Genomic DNA, 27,171 nt, shown 5'->3' with positions numbered 1-27,171 from the left:
AGTATTCCATAATAAAAAGAGTAACACGATAAAAATTAAATATCATAGTATTGCTGGGGGGAGGGGGAGACTGAAGACAGAATTCCAGTGTTGCTCATTTCTTCAGGCACTTGAAGTCTTTCAAGCATTACCACCGGATGTTTCATTCATGGCACTGTGGGATGCTTTCTCATGGCACACTTAGGATGGAGAAGAAAGGAGAAAAGTTTGGATACATTCATTTCTTCCTCTATTTAGATGACTTTTTAAAGCTTTCAACAAAGAATATATCCTTTAGAAATGTGAAAATAACCATGTTCTTCTTTTTTCTTTTTTCTTTAAAGATATGAGAAAGACAAAATCTATGAGGAAAAACAAAATGAACAAAACTGGCATATTTTATGAAAGATTTATATACAGTATTCATTCTGCTGACATAAGGGCAAGTGTAGAATTATAAACTTTTTTATCATAAACAAAATTAGATTTTCAGGATCATATGTTCATCACTTCAATTCCCACAAATAAAAATTTCTTCATGGAAAAATAGAGATATTTTGAATACTAAAGTCCTTTATTCAACAACACAGAAATTTCACAAAAACAACTTTACTGGGCAAATTGAATGTGGTTTTTTTTAAGTTTTTTTTTTTTACAGTTTTGTACATGCCCCATAAGTAATTTTCTTTAATAAATACACTGTTTTCCAAAACTGCTTTTTTTAATAATTGCACAAGCATACATACACCTTACACAAATATCTATTAGAAAATTTAATAGATGACTGCACAGTTCAGAATAGGAGAACGCTGTGAAAGGAGTACATTTTGTGGCCCATGTTCCTGAAATATCTGACTTCCTTGCCATTGTGAAAATGGAATCCCTCCTCACATGGTAGCTGTCTTTTATTCACTAGGAATACAGATCTCAGTGTGAAACTGCCAAATTTAATAAAAACAAAATCTGAAACATTTAGCTGTTACATGAGAACCAACTGTTTGATATCACTGTGAATCTAACCATGATCAAAGACCCACTACAGCTTTTTGCTGAACACGTTTGACCCTGAATAGTGTGCTCATTTAACTGATTTCCTTTTTTTCATTATTTGATTACAGATACTATCAGCTTAAAGACTTTCTATGCTTTAGCATTAATTGTACAACTTACATGCCAGGCGTTCTAAATGAAAGGAAGGGAATATTCTTTTCTGTTAGTGATTGCTTCACACTAATTCATGGGAACCCACCATCTCTTGCTCCCTATAAATGTGTTTAGAAGTCAGAAGTTGGGTGTTGGGGATTAAGCAACCAGAGATGTTTTTATATACTCTTACACTGGAGAAAGACTTTCACTATTTTCTCTCCTAAGGGTGGGTATGTTTCTCATTTGCAAAAATGTCTCTGCTTGTACACAGGTGGGCAAAATCTATCAGAAAGCCACTTTGGTCTGAAGGCCTCAAGAGAGGGAGGTTTGCATTATGAGGTTCTTATAACATTTGGGTGCTGAGTGACAGCTGACAAGAAAAATGGTTCTTGGCTCTTCATACCAACACCCTGCATACTTTCCAGCTCTCCCCAACTGCTGGAAGAATGTGGCATCTCCTTGTCTACACCTAGAGAAGGTTAAGAGTCCTGTGCATGTTTGAACCTCTCTTACAAAGTTTTTAATTTGACTTCTCTGATATGTAATTTTTAAATTGTACAGTCCGCCACAATCTATATTCTGATTGCTATCTTCTGAATTTTCTTGGTCCGAATATGAAATGTACACTGAACAATTTCCAAAAGTTACATTCATTGGTATTTTAGAACCGTGGAAATTGTAAACCTTTAAATCACTCCCTTGGGGTTATAATGATATGCTTTACAAGTTCTCAGTATATGGACTTACGGAGAAGAGAACCAAAAGGAGGACAGAAGAGTAACATCTTTTTTCAACATCACCAACGAGAACTTTTTATGTACCCTACATTATATAAACAGAGTTTTACCAAAAATATAAAAACTGGGTGGTGTAAAAGAACAATGTCAAGAATAAAGACATTTAAGAGAATTAAAGAAAAGCTGCACTTTTCCATTTCAATCATCAACAGATTTTCTTTCATTAAAAAACTGAATTGACATGTAAAACAACACATTTTACAATATACAGATTCATTAGTTTTTTAAGAAAACAAATAAAAACACATCAAGACATGCAATACTAGCATGTATTTTAGACTCTCAGTACATTGTCATGAGATCTTTACATGTTACTGTATGCCTAATGCAGCCTGCATAGACGTTTGCTTCAATTCTGTTGTAACAATCACCATTTTCCAAAAAGCAAGGCAAACTTACCATTCAAGTGTAAGAGTAAGTTTTCACTTACTTGTAATTAATTAGCACACTGGCTTAAAAAACGGAAGTAAAATCAAATAAAAGTGGATGAGAAAGAACTCAAATAGTTCTCATTGGTCCCACAGCAGAAACAGAAATTCTAACTAGAAACCCTCAAAGGAATATACATCAAGCAGAAAGCTATGTCAGAATTAACATACAGCACATTTTAGCTTACGAAGATTTAATGATCTTCTTGAAACAGGGACAGGTGTAAAACATGAAGTAAGTTTTCCTTAAAAAGCGCATTGGACCGAAACTGGAGGCCTTGCGATCCCCCTCTAGCCAGGTTCAGTCACTTGCTCTTCGCACTGGCGTTTGCAGGTAACTTCTCCACCCTCCCTCCCAGACTCTGATGATGAAGTGCTTTCTTCTGGTTTTCTTAAAATCTCCTGTCATATTATTTCCCATTCACAACTACAACTAGCCTTTCAAAATTATTAATCTGCTAGTTTTTCTAAAACTTTACAGCCCTTTTCATCACCCTTTCTCTTCTTAAGTTATTTTTCTTTGCATGATCCATCTTGCTAACATTTTTCAGCAGACTAGTGGCTGTCACAGGCTAAAATAGCTGGCTGGTGGATAAAGAACAAAAGTTACAGTAACATGGCAACTTCGATGCTCCATGTATTTTTACTAAATTCTATTTTATTCCTCAAGATGAAAACTGTCTTTATAATCTGGCAAGAAAAAGAAAATGAAATAAACTTCCTAGATATCATGGCATCACAACTAATATCTGTCCTATCGGGACAGCCTTAGGAACCTTGATGGCCATAAGAACACCAAATCCTACGTGAAAGGACAGCACAGATCCTATGAAGCATTAGCTCCTTTGTGTTTGGGGCTGTTTGTACTATGGAATTCCACAGAATGTGGACCCGGCTGCTCAGGAATGAAAGCATCAAGGGACAAAAATGGAAATGGGAGCAATGGAACATTCCACTGAGGGCCTAGGGGAAGGCCACGGGTCCACCTGGGAGGCTATGGGAAAGGAAGATAAAAAGAAATTTAAAAGCCTCACTTTTACGAATGTGTTCAATTTTTTTAACTTAAAGAATATATCTAGTCGTGCCTCAATGCAAGAATCTTTATGTATTCAAATTTTAAAACAAACTACCCATTTCATATCATACATGGAATTAAAACATCTGGGTACATTTTATTAAGTGTTTCTTTTTCCTACCAAAAAAAAAAAAAAAAAAGAAAGAACAAAATATGAACAAAAAAAAAAAAATACATACAACCCATGTTGGGCTGAGAAAAAAAAGTCCATCATGGATTTCTCCCCCTAAGATATGATACTTTTCTCTGTATCCTAGAAAACACTGTTTTTTTTTCTTTTTAAATTTATACAACTGATTCTGCATGTTCCAACTACTCTGAGTACTCCGCCTTACAGTGCAACCCAAGACAAGTCAACTACACTAAGTATTTGGGAGGTATACCCTTCTGTACAGCTCGTTTGTAAGCAATGCAAGTGCATAACCACTACTCTAATATAGTGCTCAAAAGATTAATTGAAACTTTCATAACATCTTCCCCTCTTATAACAACACAACTGAAGGTAATTGCTGGATGCATCATAATCTTTTCGTCTTGTAAAACTTGGCATCAAGTCTCTACGGAAAGATGCATGGCAAAACATGCCACTGCTGTTGCTGCTTCTAGAAACAACTGGCAAAAAATATTTAAAGCTAAAATTTATTGCTCCAGATTTAACTCGCAGAACCATACTGTTGTGTACAAACTGTTAATCTCCATAGATGCTCAGACATGATTGTCTCCTTGTGTCTAAACACACAAAATACAAGCTGCTATCTGTACAGTTTACAGTACTGAAACACATATATTTGAAAATGAAGTATAGATATGTACTTTGCAAAGATACATGATTTTACAGCAGGGGTTTACCCAAACTTATTTTTTACAGCCACTTTCAAAATAGACAACAACTTCACTAGTATAGCTAAATTACATCAAAGAAAGAATCAGTGTATTGAAAGTAAATAGACTGGCCAATTCCCCAAGCTCCCAGATTATTTTTATATGTCTTTTTTTCTTTTCTTTTCCTTTTTTTTTTTTTTGGAAGAAACCCCTATACATGAAATGAAAATAATATCTGGATATTTTCTTCAGTGGTGAACTAAGCAGTTTCTTAAAACAAGACATTAGTTTGCCCTTCACTTCCAAATGCCTTGAAAATAAGATATACTACTGCTTTAAAAGAACCATCGGAATGCTTCAGCGCTGGGAACAGGTGTTCTCTATAAAAAAAGAGCAAGAAAACAAGTTAAGCTTCCTTTCTATGCCAATATAAAATTAGATTTTTCTCCTTTACACTTCAGCAATATTTTTAGTCAGCAATACACAACATAATGACTTGTATATTTCAACATTTAATAAAAAAAAAGAAATGTTCAGTCTTGGAACATTACAAAAATTAGGATGTTGACTTTAACGCTAATTTACTGAATATAATATTTAAAACACATTAGTCTAAAAAATACAGGGAATACAGCCTAGAACATGGACAACCATCGGAATAAAGGGGGAGGTTCAAACTATTAGCCAATAGTAGGACGTCCAGCCAGAAAGTCTGTATCTGCTGCATACATACGCATCCTACGTAAGGTTGATATTTAGAGAATTCAGGGAAGTAATTTTTTTATTCTGGGGAATTTTGTTTACCACAGACAACAACAAATATTACAATGATATTAATTCTATCATTTAACAACTGCTAATGCTAAACATTCCTACAAATAATCTAATGAGAACTATACTGACAACATATGCCACTATTTTAAAGTCTGCATTTTCAACAAATTAATGTTATATGTATGAAACAAACTTATACTAGCCAATGACACTCAGTGGAGCATAACTATCCTTTTTCACCATAAAAAGAGTATAGTTTCCAAAGGAGTATTAAGTTAGCAACAAAAGTATGAACAATCATTTTAACAAAATGCTTAAAGTTATGCTGTTGTGTTGTGGGTTTTTTTTTTTGTCAGAAGAACAGTAAAGTATTGAATTTTCTATATTACTTTTTGAACTTTCTATATTACTATTACAGTAATTCATTATACTATACTCGTATTCTTTAAAAACACAGAATCACATGAGAACATACTGAAGGTACATAAGAAACAATAAGTTAAATTTTCCTATAGGGGCAAATGAAAGAGGGCTGATTTTATTCCTTAGACCTGTCCAACAGTCCTGTGCAGAATACAAGATGGCTGCCAAGAATAAGTAGGTATATAAGTTGGTTTGCTGAATGCTACCAAATTATTGGGTAAGACAGAACACGCACACACACACACACACACGAATGCACGCACACGCGCACCTCTTAAAAACACATCTTAAGACTGTGTTAATAGCACTTGAATTTCATATTTCAGAAAATACACAAAAAATTCAACTCTAAGTACTCTTTAATAATTGAGGCTAGCTTTTATTTACTTTCTCACATTTGACTTATTTGGTTGACACAGTGCTGCTGTAACAATGTCATCTAAAAATAAAAGTATATTAGTTGGTTAAGATGTCCACTGAAATTCAAATGAAAAAAAAAAACTGTTTTGAAAGCAAAGCCACTTTTCACTATCTGCACTAGAAAGAATTTTTAAAAACTTGTCCTCACAGTCAACACAATAGATTTCCAAAGAAAGTATAAGAACTAATGATTTTTTTAAAAGTAAACTCTACTCCCGATGTGAATCTCGAAATCATGACCCCAATATCAGAATCTCCTGCTCTCCCAAATGAGGCAGCCAGGCACCCAAAAGTAATGATTGTAATGCAAGTTTGTATAATGTACATGCAAATATATTTAATTTGTGAAGTATTCTCTAAAAATGCAAGCAAGAAAGTCCATTTTTCCCATATAAGTAGTACTCATTAATATTTTACTCTTTACTCCTCATGGTATAATGTTTTTTTCTCTTCAGCTCGCTATGAGTATCTGAATCCCCGTCATTTGATTTGGTTGATGAGAAAAACCCCTTTACCACTTTTGAAAACAAACTTTTGAATGATAAATGTAATTGTATGTGTTCATTACATTTATTTAGTCATTATTAAAGGAAGTATATGAAGCAATAAGGAACATACTCATTCTAATATTCATACTTTACACACACACACACACACACACACACACAAGCAGTAAATGAAAACTTAGACGTTCATACCAGATGCTAAGCTTGCTGCCTGATGCCAACTAAGAATAAATTTTATATAAGTATGCATACTTATATAAATGTAGTCATTTTTAACAAGATAAGTCAGATCCAAACATATCCATGCAATTAAAGATTCACATATGAAAAATAAACATGTGCATATATATTCATATATATTCACATTTACATGTATAGAATATGACATAGAGATGCCAATTTACTTTCAGATGCCAACTGGAAACAAGACTGTAAGTATATATACTTAGATAATCTTGTATCTTGATAAACATATATGTTCATGAAGACAAACAGAAAAATGTATGGAGTACATTTTTTTAAATGAGGTGAACTCCTTATGTCTTGGATACATTTTGAAAATTCTTTTCCAACCCTTTGCTCTTCCTGTGCCCCTTTTCATTACTAAATTTTATTTGCATTATTTAGAGAAAGCAAGCTTCATAAAATGCCACCTGAGATCAAAGGTCATGGTTGTGAGGAGAAAGATAATCAGTCTTCAGTGCTTGTTAGCACCAAAAATTAATTAGATAATGCAAATATGAGAAAAGCAGAGAGCTGGTTTCCTTTACTAATACAACCTGTCACAAAATAAAGAACTGTGTTGTTTGCATATTAGTATGCGTACATTGAGGCCAGTATGTATCTCCATATATAAAGATATAGTCCACTGCTTCAGGGGAAGGATGAAGATAAGCAGAGAAGCATCTTTTAAAAAATATTTCTCCCTTATATTAAGATTTTTGAGATCATGAAGCCTAAATATGATTTGCTGGGAAATCACTTAAAATGTGTGAGAAAGCAGGAAATCTACTAGTGCAGTAATTAGAACAAATTATCAAGGCATTCACCACAAGCTTGAAGTGAGGTTTCTCTAAATTTTATTTCAGGGTTAAAAAAGTAACACAACTCCTTAGTGTCCCATAGGCCACACAGAGCAGAAGATGTATGCCCAAACCTCCTGCCCAATTTTCACTGGGCTCATGAAAATTCACTGGAAATTTACTTTGCACCTGGACTGAGTTCTTTTTGGTCACGATGGGGAAAGCAACATTGTTTGATTTCATACATAAAATATTGGTTAAATTATAGGTTTTTGATGAAGTCTGCACTAATCTGGGGACCTACCTTCTCTAATTCTGTCAACTAACGAGGTCATCTTTGTTACAGGAATTTTATTTCAAATGGAATTTTATTTCAAATGGGGCTCAACACACCAGCCGGGAGGATTAAGAACCCTGACCAGCTATCTTCGGGTTATATAAATTCAACAGTCCCAGCTGGGAAATCACACTCTTGATGAGATTACAGTGACTTTCTGGATCTTGGTGATGCTTGCAGGAAATCGTTATCCTGAGTGACAGGAAAGCCAGATTCCCTAGGAAGAGAAGGGGGCGGGGAGGTAAAGAATAGAATGGAGTGGATCAGCATTGTTTAAGGCAGCCTTCACTGCTCATGCAGGTGCGAATGCTGACACACAGCAGCCTCTGCTCCCAGGAGGCCTGTGCAGAAACCCGCAGCCCTCCTTTCTCCTGCCCGTAGTGCTGTAAAGCCTCGTGTTGCAGAGCATTCCTACCACGAAAGAAAGCCAGAGCCACATACGGAAGACCTTAAACTAATGAGCTTAAAGGCAAGACTTCCGTTTCCTTCCTAAATGACTTAGCCCAAGTACAGTTAACACATACTTAAAAAAATGAAAACGGAAGTTATCAATATATCTTCAGCAGAGGTATATTTAAATTTAATTTTTGTTAAATCAGCAATGAAGAAATATTTAAACACCCTAAAATAAATTTTAAAATCTCCCAAGCTGCCACCTAAAGAATTTGAGAATTTTTCTTCTTTGGTGTCTGCAGAGTAGGGGTATCTTCAGGCTGGGCAAGCATCTACACACCCTTGTGTAAACTTGGCGAGTCGAATAAAAATTCACCTCCCGGAAGCTGTAAAAGGGATATCTACACTTCTTTCCATATGAAAGTAGGTGGGATTGGCTATTCATATTTAGCTACAATATGTAAAGCATGGCACTAAACAAAACTCATTTTAATAAAACCCAACATGAACTTTCGAAGGGCAAATTAAAGACAACTCTACGCCAAAATCTTCTTCAGAATGCATAAAGCTATGTAAATTGAGGTAATTATTATGACATTAGAAAATTCTGTAACTAAAGTTCAATATATCTTTCCAATGTTTCTTCATATACTTTTTTTTTAAAAGATTTTATTTATTTTAATTGATAGAGATCACAAGTAGGCAGAGAGGCAGACAGAGAGAGAGGAAGGGAAGCAGGCTCCCTGCTGAGCAGAGAGCCCGATGCGGGACTCGATCCCAGGACCCTGAGATCATGACCTGAGCCGAAGGCAGCGGCTTAACCCACTGAGCCACCCAGGCACCCCTCTTCATATACTTTCTAATCCAAAAATCGTGGTGATTCCCCTAGGCCTTCAGAATTCTACTGTGAAATAGGATGCTTCTAATACAATGATTTCCAAGCTGCAGTCAGTATTTTGGGTCACCACTGCTCTTAAGCTAATCAAAAATAATTTCTTGTTTTCTCATTTGTTATTAAAGAAATAGGAGTCATCCAATCATTTTCTGATTCTCCTGTAATGATGTGAAGTATGCTTTTTCCAGTCAAAACCAAAGCAATATCAAACTGCAGTTTGCCACTCTTCTGAAATAGTGTATTCCTGTGAGGAGTCGCCTGTAAGTTTCTTAGGCTCCAACCATCTAAGACCTTGAAATTGGAGCACCTCACAGCATTTGATTGACCTCTTCACGCTAGAACTTGAAAACCTCAACAAAGCACTGAAATTTCACAATAGAGAGTACATATTACAAAAGGTAAGAGTAGGTACCATTGTTTGCCTTTAGATATTTGATTATATTTTGTTTTAGCTTCATATGAAACATTAAAACTTTGTAGTATTTTGCATAAACAACAACAACAAAAGATTCCTGATGATGAAAAAAAACTACTTTTTTTCCTGATTTGATTCACAAAGAATGCTAAAACATCAAGTTATATGAAGTCTCAAATTTTTCTACTAACAACATTTCAAAACCTACTTGGAGAAGTGGAAAATTGTATTATGTATACAATATTGTGAATGTGAATACACACACATGCACATTAATACAAGTCTTTGGAAAATTAATAATTATAATTATAATATTGTTATAATTATGATAGTAAAAATTATGATCTAAAATGATACTTAGGAAATGTTAGAGATACTCCAAAATGTCTTTAGCAGAAATATTTTCTATATCGTATTTATAATTAATATTTTAAAAATCATAGACCAGTAATCCACTAACTTTACTAGAATTAATAGCAAACACAAGTATAGAATAGGTCAGTAAATCGAGAGAACAATTAATTTATGATATACGATAATCTCACAGTCCAATAACTTATTGTTATTATAATAAAAAACAACTTTATATTTTAATAATACCTCAATTAAAATAAACACTTTCTACTTTTTAGATTACACCTTTCTTTTTCTGTCCTTTTATAATATATATGTCATTTATATTATGTAATATATATCATATGTATGATAGAGGTCACATATGTGATATATATTGCACATACGTCACATATGAGATATGTATCGGATTAATTCTTCTCCTAATTCAAGTTAATTTATCATATGACTGTATAAGTAGTAGTATACCTACATTTTATTTTGGCCATTATCCAGATGTAAACTAAAAATGTCTACCAAAATTATCACTAACTGGAATATTAGATCCCTCTCTAAAAGAGAGAAAGCACCAAATAGGTTAACTACATTACTTTTGTGACCCAATTTTTTTGGAGGCATTAAATATGATTATAAGGAGAACTCTACTTTTTTGGTTTTCAACTTGACATGTATGGGGCCAGGATTTCTCTAATTAATGGTGGAAAACTGGCAATGACTTTTTCATTAGGATCCATTCTCTGCAGGCCATTGCTCCTGCTACTCTTCCCACTTTGCAAATATTGACAGCTCCTCCTCTTCCCTACTCCCCCACCATGAACACCTCCACACTCACCATCACCATTGTGATGGCATGATTTTAGGCGATGATAGCATGACTTGAGAAGATAAACCTAGCCAACTTTTGCGGATGGAAAGATGAATTTTTATATTACATTGTACAGATGTTAAGTCAGATCAGTGTGCTGGTAGAGCAGGTAGGGAAACAACTGTCTGAATGTGTGTGTCTAAAGGGTGGGGATGGGTTGGTAGGAAGGAAAGTAATAGCTTTCCACCGTGATTTACATGCATCCAAAAGTGACCAAAAAGGTGCCCACCTTTGGCCCCAGTATCTAATGCAACTACTTTATTTAGGCAAGTCTCATGATTAATGCTAAGCAGGATTATATTTTAACTGACTTTGGTAAAAACACTTCAAATCACAGCATTCTAACAAATAAATAAATTTATTGTCTGATAAATGAGTTGTTTAGTGATTAAAATGTTCTTGGAAATATAAAAGTAAACTATAATAGAATGATATCAGGGTAAGCAAAAAGAGGAAAGTTGGTCAATGATTCACCAACTAAAAGGGTGATTTTGAAAAAATTATTTTATGCAGTATTTGTAACTCTATGCTAAAGGTTCTTACAGGGAGTGTGAAAGGAAATTAAAAGTAAAGTTGAGATTAAAAAGCAAAAATTAGAATAATAACATCAATACTGTCAAGAAGGATTAATACAGTTTTTATATGCTCCATATGTTTATATTTAATTTATGAATATATACACAAATATATGTGGTTATGTGATAAATGAATCTTAATCTATCTACCTACCTACCTATCACCTATCTACCTGGCAGAGACAAAAGTAGGATAATTCTACCTCCCCTCAAAGTCACTCTACTAATTCTGTTTAATGCAACAATGCCTTTAGGTGAGATCACTGCTAATCAGCTACTGAAAAACCACCAGCATTCTTTTTGTGATAAAGTTGTTGGACAATTTTGAAAATTTTGGTTAATTTTAAAGCAGACAGTGAACTGTCTTTTTTTTTTACTGAAGAGAAGAAGAAATATTCTTGTAAAATATGAGAAAATGGGAGGTCACAAAAAAATTAAGAGGTGAAATTTTAAAATGATCAAAGCTATGATTTGGACAGTCTCTAACATGTATTCAAATTAAATACAATAGTTACACCAAACTTCTATAAGAAATTCAAATTATAGTGCTTCTCTTTGAATTATTATAGATAGAAGAATTTGAGAACTATTCATTTTTTATATTATATAAAAAGTGAAAATAACTTTAATAATTTTTCCCCCCTTAGGCTAAGCCCTTAGCATCTTGGATGTAGTCACTGGATTTCGTTTGGTTTAGAATCCTCTATGACAAAATTGCAACCACTTCAATAGACCTAGCCCAGAAACCAAAGTATGTTTTATGTCCATGAATTACTTAGAGGAATTTAGAGTAAATTCCAAATATTTCAGTCATTAAGATGTTATCATCAAAATAATGCACTTGGTTAAAACTGTACTTCTGAGAATAACATGTAGCTTTTACAGTATTTCTTTTAAAAAAAGTGCCTTTTAAATAATTGTCATTCAATTATAACTGCCATCCACCAAATACTCAAATTGACAATCACTCTGAGTTTTTGGTCTTTCTCATTTTTTTTCCTTTTAAATAATGAAATTAAAAGGTATACAATCAACAATTATTATAATTTAACTTTATCAAGTTATTCCGTGTTACCTACTCTTTAGAAATACATTTTGGCTAATTTTGCTCATTAAGAGGATATATACTCTAAGCATTCTACACTACCATGATATCAGCATATCTTGTGCTAAAGCAAGTTCTCAAATCTTTAGATTCGAATTTCACCTCAGAGAATTTCCATATACTACTTCTTTTTTATGAGTATCTTGTGCCCCGTCTTTGTGCAAACATAGCTACCTTCCCAAAGTTAACTAGCAGAGTCAACTGATAAGCCCAACTTTTTTCAAGCATAGAATTTATAAGATGTAGTGATTAATCATCTTTCTTCCATTTTTTCTGGAGTCTTTTCCATATGTGCATTCTGTATTTTCCAGGAAATTCTCTACATAACACTTAAAAATTACAGATATTTTGGAAGAATTAGTTGTTTATAGGATGACCTCTATCTCCCTAAACACCATGGCTAATTTGGAGCATGTTTTCTCACTTTGGCTTTTCTATGTTTCTAACAGAAGACCTGAGTGAATTACTCTTTAAGAGAAATGAGAAGGGGTTGGGGTGGAAACTAGTTTCAGTGAAACTACTTTTTCCACTGTGGTAAATGAAAAGAAAAAATGTTGAAGGGTTCTAGTGGGCCTAAGCCCAGACAGACTCATGGTGTCTTGCCAAAATTTTTGAGACTTTGTTTCTATTAATTTCTTATTTAAACCAGACTCAAGAAGATGACCTTGGGCATGACAATACATTCTACCAGTATGCACCTTTCTCTTTCTCTTGGGTCTGTAACACTACATCTGCCTGCCCTTCCTCCTTCCCTCCCTCCCTCCTTTCTTATTCAGGGCAAACAAGGATTTCCACCAGTCTGCAAGATATACTTGAATTAAAAGTCATACTCTATATTCTCAGTATGTTCAAATGTTCAAGGCAAGTATTTTTTTTTTTCTTCCTTATACCTTGAAAAATTCTACTAATAGCAAATGTAATACAATACCACATAATCACATGGGGTAACCAGGTAGAGATCATCAAATGGCAACCTGTATTTCTTATTTAGGTCTGGGGAAGAACTAAGCCAAGGACGCATCAAGGAATCCCAAGGCTTTTAAGTAGGTATGAGACGTTTCCTGAGAAATTATATCATTTTAATTCAATTATGTCATTTTTCATTTGTCCATTTCTTGGGACTGAAAGAATGTAAGTAGGGAACTAAGCATCTTGGAGGAAACTAAGATGTAGAGTTAGGCATTTAGATGGGTATTGCAAAAGGCAGAAATAAAGGAAGTGTAAGTTCCTTAAATGTGTGTGTGTGTGTGTGTGTGTGTGTGTAAACATAATTGTATGTATATAACCATAGCACTTATCACAAATCTTAAAAAATAGCAGTTCCTACCTAAAGATTTGTCCAATTGAATGGAATCTATCAAGGGCTGACTATATGCTTAGTAACACACCATGTATTCATGAATATACAGCATAGGTACAGGCCTGCCTAGGAGAAGTAAAGACACACTATTTATAGAAATACGTTTAAATTTTACTCTTTTTCTTGTTAACATTGTTCCATTTACAAATGTAATTTATTTCCTCACTACAGTCTCATTCAATAGTGTTGTTGCTGTCACTAAACTAGTGTTTTTCAAACTTTTTTACTGCAACCAACACTCAGAAATACATTTTACATAGCAGCCTAGTACATGCATACGCATACATTTATGTGTACATACAAACTGAAACAGAAGTTTCACAATATGTACTCTTACTATATGTGCTGCACTCATATATTTTATGTTCCACTCTCTTCTATTCTAGTTTCTGAAAATCCTCGTGGTGAACCAACACATGGACCACTAATGTTCTGTCACCAGCAGTTTGAAAAACACAGCTCCACGCCACACAAATAACATACTCGTGTGAAGAGAATCACATGAGGAAAATCCAAAACCACTCCACTTCACAATGAACTTAACTCTATAGAGCAGCCTTATATTGCAAGATCCAATCTGTATTTCCTTTGGGACAGAAAAGGCCGGTGTTCTCTATTTTGTTTTTCATGGATGAAAATTAGAGCACACAAAGTATTTAATGTTTACTAGAGGATTCCACACCTTCTCACTTCTCATCTATCTACATACAACTGAGAATTTTAGCTCTTTCCTTATTCTTGACTCCATTAAAACCATCACTGGTCTCATTTAACCTACACACAAGAACACTTTCCATAGACAAGTCTTTCCCCAGCACAGTTACATTCCTGTCACTGATTCACCAGTACCTGTAATCGTAATCATCATTTCCACACAGTGAAATTGAAATAGTCTGTTTTTCCTTTAAAATGTATTTTATCTCTTTCCACTCTGAAAGGTTTTGGAAAAAATATATCTTCTCTGGAATTTACCAGATTTGCTGAAATACACAGAAATGGCCATGAGTCTTCGTGATCTATAAACATATGCCCCCTTCCCCTCTGGTCCTCCTAGATCTCTATCCTTTTGATTCTATCAATCATCCAGGACTTCTCTCCCCGCCCCCCACCAAGTCTTTGGGCAAGAAACAACACTTTCAGTAGAGTTTTCCCCAGTTTGACACTTGTTCACATTTTCAAGAATGTCCTCTAAACTATGAATTTAGATGCAGAGGAGATCCAAATGGGATCCCATTTTCCACCCATTTTGGAAGCATTCTCTTTTAGTTACACTTTGGAATTACTCTACCAAATGTTTCAAAGACATAAGTAAAAAATAATAACATCAGCTATAACACAATCTGTTTTCCCTGTCTCTGATTCAGCTGCCACTCCACTGAACTTGAGCTTTAGCTCTGACTCCCAAACCAAATATACTGAATGAAGTCATAAAAATATTATCTTTCCTCTTTTTATAGTTTCCACTCTCTGCAAAACTTCTATAACTGCTAAAGGAAATCAGGCATCCATATCCTGTCTTGACAAAGTTCCTTCTAGATACTGCATTACTTGAATGTTCCTTTCTCCTGGATTTTTAGTGCTTTCTGGATTAGTATTCCACATTTTTTAGGGCTTATCACTGTTTTCTCCAAAAAAACCATTAGCCTTTTCTATTATTGCTCACCAACTTTCTTTATTTCATAAATACCTTCTCCTTATTAATAAAAGAAAGCACTGCATAGTTACTTTGCTTTTTATCCCAAAATGTGTATCTACCTGTTTTATCTCCTATACTCTTATCTTTCAAAATAAAAGTAACTGTAAAACTTTCCAATATTTATTAAATGTTTTCCAACTAGAATTTATATGCATTTAACCATTTCTTTCTTACAATGATTTTCTTAAACTAATTCCCTTTTAGACTAACTCCTCTTGTCTATCCAAATAAAGAAAATAGTAGCCAAAGGAAGGTGCTGTGTTAAAGTCAATCAATCTCTCTCTCTCTCTCTCTGTCTCAGGTGTTACAGAAATTAATGGCAATGGTGTGCCTTTGGTGAGGAAGGAGGAAGAGCACTAATTTGTTTAAGGCTCACCACACTGACTGACTTGACCAGGCAATTCGTGCACTTTTCCTGGTATTTGACAGTGCAAGTACAAGAACAAGGAAAACTGGTTTATCAGGTTTATCTCTTTCCAAGTGAACTCAAGCCAGATATTTGGTGAACTTGATGATTAAAGCAAAAATTCAGAAAACACAAACCATAATGTAGTCTGCCTGTGCTTTAATTTCTGAAAACTATAAGAAACCTGTGGTGGATGGGTTTTTCCGTAAACATAATTGTCTTATTCTCTACTTTTCATTGAGGACTTATAGGAATGAGAAATTGCATAGCATCTTTCATTATACAAAGTACACTAACTGACATACAGTATCAGAAAGTTGTAAGCTAATCGACACTATTATCCCCATTCTATAGATGGGGAAACAAAGTTCAGAGAAGTTATGCTGATGTGCCTAATTTCAGCTGTAAGTTACTTAATACTGCTAGCACTTCTCATAACCCATCATCAAAATGTGGTCATATGGCCCAAATATAATTTTTAATTAAAAAAGAAATAAAAAACCAAGAAACTAGTAGTATGCTTTCCTAATACAATTTCTATCTGGTTTTATATCAGCCAAAGAACTACATCTTCAGTCTACTTTTTTGAAAAAGTGATTTTTGCTTTGCCATTTTCTTTTGAATAAGAAATGTAATGTGAAATCAATGTCTTAAATATTAAGAAAAAGTAAAACAGGACAAATTTAACAGGCTCACTCTCATACCTGGTTTTGGATTCTTATGCTGTTAAAATAAAGAGAAAGACCCGAAGTTTCACAGAGGGGAAAAAAAAAATATTTCTCATAATGTTTTAGAGTAGAAGTTAACAAGCCTGCTGGGATCCTTTTAGCCCCTGCAGAGCTAAGTCTTCAACATTATTAAATGGCTGTCGCATCTGAAGTATGGTGCAACATAACTCAATAAACAACAGGAAACATACGATGCTGAATGGAGGCAGGCTTTCCTATTACCGTGCAGAATAATTCACCATCAGGACAGGTGTTTGTATGTGATGGAACAAGATATGACTGAAGGATAAGCCACCCCTGTGCCCCTCCCCCAAGTATTCTGAAACTCTTAAGGATAATAGCATAATGCCAGATGAAAAACTATGTTAAGAATGAGCAGAAACACTGCAGCACAAGGAACAAAATTAATGTCTATGCACGATCTTCAAATTTTACACTGATTACTATAATAAAAAATCCTTGAAAACAAATTTTTGTAAAAAATGATATTTTCTAGAGTGTTCTACAGACCCTAGACTACATTTTAATTGGTGACTGAAATCATACATAAAAACAAAAAAAATTTTACCATTATTTTGGGTTCTTTTTTGTTTTTTAAAGATTAACTTTAAAATAAAGGAAAACTAAGAGAGATGTAGTCCTTTATCCAACTTATATATTTACATGGGCAAATGTTGAATTTAACCTATTAATTTGATTACATATTTTTCTGCAATGAATAAATTAGATTAACATTTTGTATAATGTGAGGAAAAATACATGTAAAAAAATTGGAAGCATATCCACTCTTGTGAAACTTATTGGAAAGTGGGGGACATTTTGTTACACTTTTTCAAAGCAAAATTAAAGGTGAGTTGTTTTCTGGTAAAAATGAACTATATATTCAGATAATCTAACCAGCTGAGTTCAAACAGTTCTAAGCACCAACTACTTCAAAAGCGTTTTTAAAAACACATTTCTACAGACTCAAATAATTTCATGTCTTAGTCTTAGTTAGTCTTAGAATATTCCACAAGGTTGTCAGGATCACCCTCCCCATAGATCTTCAGTCTCCAACCTGGCAAACTAGAGCCAATGTGGATGAAATGCCCACTCTTCTTCCACTACTCCTTTCCAGTTTTAGTCGTATAGACTAGTTTATTAATTTGTTTTGTATCTGCCAATCTATAAGTCAAAACTCCTAACTGTTCACCCAGGGAAATGAGGGATTAACCAAAATAGGTAGCTTCAGTCATCATCAGCAAAAAGTCTAAAAATCAAGTAACCCTTGTGTTCCTAATCACTAGATACTCTTTTCATTCTTATTTAATAGGTACAATATTTTTATCTTATTAGTCTAAAGTTGTTATTGTTGATTTGTTCTGATTGGCTTTCTGATTGCTTATTTATTTGTATTTTGTTTGATGACAGTTGAACACACATTCTTAGAAGATAACTTACATATGGATTTTAATTACTTTTATTTTACTATTCCTAATTGCCATGCAAAAGATTGCTTAGAATTTATATGCTATTTGAATGGGTGGGGTATTATTTTCATTTAGGAATTATTAAAAAGGCATGGTTCTTTAAAAAAAAAAAAACTTTGACTACCTTGTATTAAATGTAGCGATAGAAGGAAAATCTCACTGAACTTGTATTACAGTTTGATGACTTGACTACAAATCTACTTGTCTTTAGTTAAAGCTAAACTTTTCTGAACTTTTTTCTTACCATTTATGAAACTCAGGATCTTTTTTCCTACATGAGTTCTGTATTACACTCTAGTTTGAATTAATTGTTTGAATTAATTGACAACGTTCCTCTTTCCCTTTGATAGTTACATACTTGCATTTTGATAATAAAACAAAAATTTACATTTTTATACTAGTACGTTTTTGGTTTTTGAAACTAAAAATTGAGAACTCGTTTTTAAATTGTGATACAAAAATGACAAACTGATGAATGTTTCAATTTAAGATATGAAACGCCGGTGTTTACCTATATATTTTTTTTAATGTCACCAAACTTCAAAAACTTATAACATGTTCAATTATTGGCTGTTTTCATTATTTAACTATACATGTTATGGGTTTGAAGGACACACAAATTTTACATATGGTCTATAAATAAATTTCTTTAGGAAACAGGTACCATCTTCCTTGTAGACAATGTTGTGTCCAGAATTTTATGACTGCCTTTTGTGTGGTGGAACTTAATGGCATATATAAAGAAATGTGTCCTCTTACCCTAAAATACTCCTTAAAAAAATCAAGTTATCAGGGTGCCTGGATGGCTCAGTCGGTAAGCATCTGTCTTCAGTTCAGGTCATGATCCCAGGGTACTCAGATGGAGCCCTGCATTAGGCTCCCTGCTCAGGGGGAAGCCTGCTTCTCCCTCTCCCATTCCCTCTGCTTGTGTTCCCTCTCTCGCTGTGTCTCTCTCTGTCAAATAATAAATAACATCTTAATAAAATAAAATAAAATAAAATAAAATAAAAAATCAAGTTACCAAGTTTGGGACAATATTTGGGTGTTTTCCACCAAACCCCTTAGTAGCTCAACCTAACTTGTTGGCCTGTATATTCAGTAGATATATGTTTTAATGAGAGAAAGATTTTAAGAAAAGAGATTGAAATTGTCCCTTTTTCTTGAAGTTCCGTTTTCTCTTCACTATAGTCTCTTTACTATAATGATTTCTTCTAACTTATGGTGGCAGCGTGTAACTTACAGCTAAGAGCCAAGGGTGGGGGCAGGGAAATCTCCTGAGGTGTTGCTTACTAATGTAATTCCATAAATCAGCTAATGGGAGAGAAACCAGATCTGTGTGGTCTCTAATGCTGTCCCACAGAGATCAATCATGTCACCTGAACAATGTTCAGGCACTAAGAGGCTGGCGTTGCCCATGGGACAATCCTATCCCTTGAGCCATATCGAGTTGGGATATTTTAAAAAGTTAGATCTTCATATCAGAAATGTAACTGCAGCAAATATGAAAACTGAAGGATTTGTTACTTTTGCATGAGACAAAGTGCTATTATGTAACTTATTATCATAATGCATAATCACATGTTTATTAAAATCTCTCAACTTGATATTGATCATTTAGGATGCAAGTTTTTAAGATAAGTTTTGTTGCAGAAGGGGCATACGGTATTTGTAATAACTGCTTTGAATAATTAATGATAGTTTTTTAATGTAATAATTGACTAAATGAACAGTGTTCTATGCAAATATACAGTGCACAGTATCACAGAAAAACTGAATTTGTTATATGTGTATTATTATCTTATGGAATATTATCAAGGATGTTATTTTATAAACATATTTCCAAGGCAGTAAGATGTTCTTAACATGAGACTAAGCAGGAAAATGTGAAAATAAGTAAGGCTGTTTTAAAAGGAATGCCAGAGGGCAGGCTTCAAAAAAATGTGGGCAAGACTCCCAACACTTCCATGTGTCTGTCTTAATTTCAATTTACTCACCCTGAAAATCTGATTAAGCCTCCAGCCTTTGGGATGAGAATAAGTCAAAGGAAAGAAGGACGCATGAGGTTTGAAATGATAAATCAGAATATAACTAATGATTATGATGCAACTATTAATTGGTGTCCATAATTTAAAGCCAACAAATACAAACTACTGAACTTAAGCCTGAGGTCCACAGGTGATATCCATAATGAATCCCCAAATCACTGTCCTCATCTAGGGAGTCTAACCAATCTCTAAAACATCTCCACAGATGATGATAACTTACAGGAACCAAATTAGAGAGGGAAGCAGGTCAGCAGGGGACTTTTCACCAACCAGCAAACACTGCTCCAGCTTTGGTTCAGTCATGTAAACCCTGTCACTCTGACATGCATCCAGCTGCTTCCCTACAGCCATAACTGTGTGGTTACACATATGCTTATGTCTGCCATTGCCTTTTTAAAATAACTTAGAGAGAATCTTAGCCAATTAAAAAAATGAAACAAAACAACCCCTCCCCCACCAAACTTTTTCTTTCTACCAAATATCACTCTGCTAACAAACTTAGCCTTGAACCATGACCCCATTCTCTGGTAGGAAGGGGTATGTAGTTAGGAAAACATCTTCAGAGAGCTCTACAAAGCCAGGGATGTGTTTCCTTTCTCACCCACACCCCATTTTCTGAAGATCAACAGAACTGTTGTGAACTTGGATTAAAAAAGAAGGAGAAGAAGGAGAAGAGGAGGAGGAGGAAGGAGGAGGAGGAGGAGGAGGAAGAAGAAGAAGAAGAAAATGTACTACTATGGGATCAAAATGTCTAAGGAATTTAAGCATCACAACCAGTTTGTGGGAAAACTACACAAAGGAGAAAAAAAGGGGGGGGGGATTTATGAAGTTTGTCTAGAATGATACATCAGCATAGAAACTTGTGCAGAAAACCTATTGGTACCTACACTAAGCTCCTGCAGAGCAGTTATTTACTAAATAAATCAGAGTTATTCAGTGGTCTTACCCACTGCATACTCTAAATCAAGACAAGGCAGTGCCATGGGTGTAGCTGAAGATGTGGCCTACTAGCAACATGAAATCTGTAATTCTAGATACTATACAATTCAAGTGGAAAAATAAAAACCATCTAGTCCTTATCAAGTGGGCATTAACAGGAAATTTAGTATGAATTGAATTTTAACTTCCATGGGCCTTAGAGACCTAGAGGTAAGTTACAACAAACTAACCCAGAAAACGGAATTCAAAAATTAAAAAGGAATTTTTGCCACCAGCAAAATACAGGGACCTGCATTTTTATAATTGTTATTATCTTTGTTTAAGCAGTGTTGCCAAAGGAAATGTAATAAACCACCCTGGAGTAAAGTCAAACTTTCGACAAAGAGATGGGTTTTCTTATAAAGAGTACATGTAACATTTGGATGGAACTGATCACAATCAATAACGATATCAATATAATACTGGTTTTTTTTTAATCTCAAAATGTTATTTGCCTTGCATATTCATAAAACTTGAAAAAAACTATACCTTATTTGTGTTCTAGCCTCCAAAAAAATTCTTTAACTTTCCTTTTTAAAAAATCCTTTTAAAGACCAGTCCTTCATGGAGAAAACTCCTTTAAGCAGTGCTCATAATTTTTAAAAAGAATGTGCAAGTGCCCCTCTGATGATAATTTGTGAGAGCCAATCTCACTCTATAATCCAGACCATAGAATATTCCCAAATGCTAAATCTACCACCTATATTCTCAAGTATATATGAACATCCTGCCACCTACTCTGTAAATGATATCAAGGGGCTAAATACGATTACTTGTTCATACATCTTGCTAAACCTGCCACTAAAATCATTTCGTTTACCTATGATTGTATATTTTTTCCCTTTTTGTTTTGATCATGTTACCATATGAAATTCCCACCAAACACATCACTCTTTGTATTTAACATAATTAAAAGCCTAATTTAACAATTACTTTAGTGACAATCGGTACATATAGGAAAAAAACCCAAAAACTATTGTTGACTACCTAGGGTATCAATCAAAACTGTGCTTCATTTATAGAACAGTTTTGTGACCACAAAATGGTTACTTTGTCAAATGCAGAGCCCAAAGGAAATATTCTTTGGTAACCAACTTTTAGTAATCATTTGTTTGTGAGACTATGTAAAACAATTCTTAAATAAAATTACCATCACCTGTCTGAAATGAACTCATTCTGTCCCTTGATTTTTAAGACACACCCCCTTAAAAATTGCAGGTGATGTCCAGCTTTCTATATTATTTCTGCTTTCTCAAAAAATACCAGATATGCAGAAAATGGGAAACAGAAACATTTTTATCATGGTGAAGAGAAAAATTATTCTGGAAGGGGTTAGAACACCCTTTTGAATCCATGTTATTTCAGCTTCCAAGATTCCTCTGTGTGTGTGTCTTAATGCAAACATAGGCTTGTGTGCCACAAATGGTGTCCTTACTGTAATAACTGGGCCACTAATAAGTCTCTCTTAGCCAATAAAAGTATATGAAATGTGGTATGTCCAATCCTTTGGGCAGAGATGTTTTTAAAACTAATACTAAGAGGGAGGGGGCATATTAAACCGCCAAGAGGCATTTTTGAGCATACTGAATGTGAAACTTCTGATTTTTTAAACCAATTACATTACTTTACCACCGCAGATTAAAAAAAAAAAAAAAAAGGAGGGGCGCACCCCCCCCCCCCATCTGGAGGCCAGTTCCACGCGAAGTGCATCTGGGGAGGGTGGTGAAGAGGCCGTGCCCTCACAACCACCTGCAACTGTATCTTACAGCCTGAATGAAGATTCAGGAAAGGGGTACTGCATCTTCAAGCCAGACAAGAAGCCCTGAAGGGGAGAAGAGAGGGGAGTGAGGAGGGAAGGGGGGAGACTGGGAAACAAGAAATCATCTCCTCTGACCTCTAGCGAAGTGCCAGGTTTTTTCTTTAGCTCTTCACATTTTCTAAATTTGCAGATCTGGTGTCCCGTTTTGCGGTTCCTGCAACTGCTGCAGACGCCACAGTTGATGAGCCTCTTGCAGGGCACGCAGACCCCACACCTTTTCCTCTTCTTCTTGGCCGGGTTGGCTCCGCTAGCTCCCCCTGAGGAGGACGAGGAGGAGGAGGAATGATTCTGCGGGCAGTCTGCCAGATTGGCAATTTGAAACGCACTGTCTGTGACGGCTGCTGAGGCTGCTGCGGGGGAGTGAAGGGCTGTCATGACGATGACCCCTGGAGGTAATGAGATGCCCCCTAAAGCCGGGATAGCGGAAAAAGTCCCCACGCGCTCGGGGAGATTCATTATCTCTGCTTCAGCAGCGCCGCATTTGAGCTTGTTCATGCATTCCCCCGCCAAAGGTCTGCAGTGTTCAGGGGATAAGGTGGAGAGGAAATTAGTATTTGCCATTTGCAACGACGGCTCTGGCGGGCAGCCAGCTTTCCCCAGCCTCTGGGAGTCGTTTCGGTGGTGCATGCTGGTCCTGCTGCCGCCGCCGCCGCCGCCGCCACCGCCGCCGCCACCGCCGCCGCCGCCGCCGCCGCCGCCACCGCCGGCGGGGAGGATTGCCGAAGAGGAGGCGGAGGAGGAGGCGGCGGCGGAGGAGGATTTCCTGCCGCCCCCGCCGCCCCCGCCACCGCCCCCGCCGCCCCCGCCGCCGCTGCCGCCCCCGCCGCCGCCCCCGCCCCCGCCGCTGCCCCAGAGCATGGCGGTGGCGGCGGCGGCGGTGGCCGCGTTGTCGCAGTTCCAGGGGGACATGCCGATGCGCGCGGCGGCCGCGGCGGCGGCGGCGCTGCTGGGGAAGATGGGGGTGGTGATGCGCGCGATCTTGGCCGCCTGCGGGAAGGCGCCCCCGTTGGTCTTGTAGAAGGAGGTGGCAAAGGAGCGGTAGCGCTCCATCTCCGAGTTGTAATCCACAAGGCTGTTCAGGGCCCCCTCGGGCAGGTGGCTTTCCTTGGGCAAGCCCGGGGCCTCCGGGCTCGGCCCGGGCTCCACGCAGACATTGGTGTTCATGGTGCAGGGGGGGAAGAAGGGGTGCAGGGTGGAAGTGGGGACCGCCTGGTCCGGCACCTGGGTGGGAAAGGGGGGGAGGTGGGGGGGAGGGAAGGGGGTGATGGTGGTGTTGGGGTGGGGGCCGAGGCGGGAGGGGAAAGTAGGTCCGGATGGGGAAAGCAAGGTGAGGACTGCTTTATTCCTCTCTGGGGCGCATTTCCACAGACGGTGAATTCCCAGGCAGCGTCTTCCTTAGCATTATCCTCCAACTGTTACAACTAAAATAAAGAAAGTCATTCCAACGAGCTGCACGAGGAAAAAGATTAAAAATAAATAAACAGCTTCCCTCGCTACCCCACCGCAGACACTGAGAACTCCCACATTCTTCGTCAGGTCGTTTGCATGACAATCATCAAGACGCGACCCCCCCCACCCCGCCATTCCCCCCACCCCCCTCACACCCTCCCAACCCACTCCCTCCCTCCCCACAGCACACCACAGCTCCTCCTCCCTATTCTCATAACCCTCCAGAGAAAATGTATTAATAGCCAGGATACCCAGGGAAAGAGGAAAGACGGGGGTGACAAATGCCGAGGGAAAAGGGCAATTGGAGTGCTAAAGACATGCAAATCAGGGGTGGGAGGGCGATACTACCTATAAGCAGAGGGCATTTAAACATTATGAAATGTGTGAACAAGTGCTGCCTGGGCATGCAAATGCTGTAAAGTAGAAAACAGCAATGGCCCTATGAGGAAAATGAACAGGAAATTAGCAAATGAAGTACTGAGAAAGTCTACAATACATCCGAGTATAAACTGTAAGCAAACACAATACAACTGAGAGCTAAGAGACTGCCCACATACAATCTGAACTAAAGAGGCAGGGAAAAAAGAACTACCAGCTGCCACAGTGTCCTTCTGTGTCTGCGGTCATTAGTTTGAATCCCAGCACAGCTGGCTCTGTTAGGGTCTTAATTCAATGGACCAAGGACAGGTCTCAATTGTACAAGCCATTTGGTGGTGGGGCTTGGTGGGGGTAAGAGGGTGGTGTTCTACTTGTTTAAAAGAAATAAAGAAAAGAAAGATGGACCAGATACAATTTTTTTTTTAATAATACAAACAATGTCACCCGTTTTAAACCAAGTGCCTGCAGCCTCTTTAAGAATATTCCCAATAATTCCTAATGGAGACTCCTGTCTCTTCCCAAGACAAGAGGAAAGCATGGGACTTTTTTTTTTCCTTTTTTTTCTTTTTAAGGATCTCTAATAGTCACTGGTTTTTACATTGAGTAAAAAGGTGGTGGGATGGGGAGGGAGATCCTTTAAGGTGTTGTTTACTTGAAGAAATAACCATAAAAAAGATTTTCTTTCTTTTGCTCTTTTTAAGAGGAAAGTTTAATGTTAACTGGATATTTGCATTCATACCTTTGCTTACAGGCCATTATTATGCTTTAGGAAGAGGTATTTTAGTTGTTTATCACAGAGGAAGAGGCACATCTCAGCCTTTTAAGAAGTAACGCAAAGACATAAAGTGTATATTAACCTAAAAAACCCAGTTTCTTTGTTTCCAGATTTTTTGGGGGGGGGGAGCAGAATATCTTTCTGTGACATCTTTTGAAGCCCACATGTTGGTCTGGAATGTGGAGTTCAGGGAATTCTAAATGGGGGCCCAGTAGTCTCAGTCTCAAATATTCAGTTCGAAATGGATATCAATTATAGTAATTATGCTTATAATTAGATTAATGAACCATTTATGCCCAAACTCCAAGTGCAAAAACTTCAAGACCTGCTGATGAGGTGCCCTAAAAAGAGAGCTTTATGTAAACAAATCCCTATTAGGCAAAGTAAATCAAGATAAGGAACCTCACCCCAGGCTGGATTAGAAGCTAGCAGGCATCTTTCAATCACAGCAAGTCCCTAATCACTCAGGAACCACCTCTGAGGTTTCGCATTAGGGAAAACTGCTCCCTTCAGAGGTCTGATGGCAATACAAAGGGTGCCCCCAAAATGCTCCTGGCTAAATATTCTTGATGCTTGGAAGGGGGTAGGGGAAGACACAGCAAGAATATGCATATAGCTTCAGTTTCTGCGAATCACATTGTAACTGCAAGACCATAACTGCTACTCAGTAAAAACTAGTTATGCCAACCATGCATTAGCTATCACATTGAGTGCAGAGAAAAAAATTCAGTATTTTAGTCTTCTGACCTTGTTCCAAATAAAGAAATAATTTAATGTCCCCTTTCCAGAGTATTAGAGTGCTGTTTGCAAACAGAAGCTTTCCTTGCTTTTCTTATTGCCATCACCTCCCCCTTCCTCCCTCAAGGTTTAATGCCACCAGAAACTGTACAAAATGATTGTGCCCAGTATCCAGGTCATTATTGTTTAATCAATGCATCTCTGGAGCATGAAAAAGGTACCTAAGTCACAGCTATTGTTTGGATTTTCTTTAAAAAACAAAATAAAACACACACAAATAACTATAGTCCTATTCCAAAGCTAAATTAGACAACCATACTTCATGATCCTGTTTTGCCTTTAAACAATGTGACTGTACATGCCTAATATTGTATGTCTGGTCTACCAGAGACATAAAGATCAAAGGTCATATTTAACATTCAGGAGGAGGGGCGGGTGCAGATTAATTAATAAATTAATACAGCAACACCTTTTATTGCTGGAGTCCAGCATTAATAATCTACTTTTACAATCCCAACGGACAGCAAACATTTAAGAGAAAAAAAGCCAGAGAAAGAGAAAGAACAATCACTTACCAGTCTCTTTTTATTTGGGGAGCCTTAGAATTTGCAGACGCTGCTAGTCTGCCTTTAATTAGTTGCACATCACCCCCTAACACAAAGAAACACAAATCCAGATGTGTCTTGGCAGCTCCCAATTACAACTTTAATACTTGTAAACAAACTGTTGGGGGGGGGATAAATAAATATGCGGATCAAAAAAAAAAAATACCTGTAAATGGCTTTTTTTTTCTTGTTGCAGAGAGAAGGAGGAGGAGATGGTGTAAGTGGTGGGGGTGGAAGGAGGAGGAGGTGGGGGGAGAGGAAAGAGCCGAGTGTGAGTGTATGTGTGAGAGCGCGGGGCTGTTCTCGGTGGTCTCTCCTCTCCCAGCGCGTTGCTCTCCGTCCGTCTCCAGTCGCTGTGTGCAAGGGAGGGAGGGAGCCGGGGAGTCTCTCTCTC

At 36.8% G+C, this 27,171-nt stretch overlaps 1 protein-coding gene and 1 long non-coding RNA gene across 3 annotated transcripts in view; one reads left to right on the top strand and one right to left on the bottom strand.

Annotated features, from left to right (window-relative positions):
- Positions 1–532: 532 nt before the first annotated feature.
- On the bottom strand, positions 533–27,171 carry CXXC4 (CXXC finger protein 4). Its single transcript, XM_045998538.1, has 4 exons — positions 26,944–27,171; positions 26,748–26,823; positions 22,908–24,253; positions 533–4,627 (listed from the first exon to the last, which is right to left on the bottom strand). Exons 3-4 carry the CDS (start codon positions 23,994–23,996, stop codon positions 4,583–4,585), a joined length of 1,134 nt encoding a protein of 377 aa, XP_045854494.1. The 5' UTR covers positions 23,997–24,253; positions 26,748–26,823; positions 26,944–27,171; the 3' UTR covers positions 533–4,582.
- The window catches only part of LOC123937583, a 31,167-nt gene continuing 27,168 nt past the window's right edge, over positions 23,173–27,171 (top strand). For both annotated transcript variants that reach the window (XR_006817497.1, XR_006817496.1), the window contains exon 1: positions 23,173–23,224. This is a non-coding gene — a long non-coding RNA (uncharacterized LOC123937583). The remainder of the gene's footprint in view (positions 23,225–27,171) is intronic.

This window comes from Meles meles, chromosome 2 (genome assembly GCF_922984935.1).
Source record: "Meles meles chromosome 2, mMelMel3.1 paternal haplotype, whole genome shotgun sequence".
Taxonomy (NCBI): domain Eukaryota; kingdom Metazoa; phylum Chordata; class Mammalia; order Carnivora; family Mustelidae; genus Meles; species Meles meles.
The sequence above is the reverse complement of the archived record's forward strand: the minus strand, read 5'-3'. Positions and strand labels throughout refer to the sequence as shown.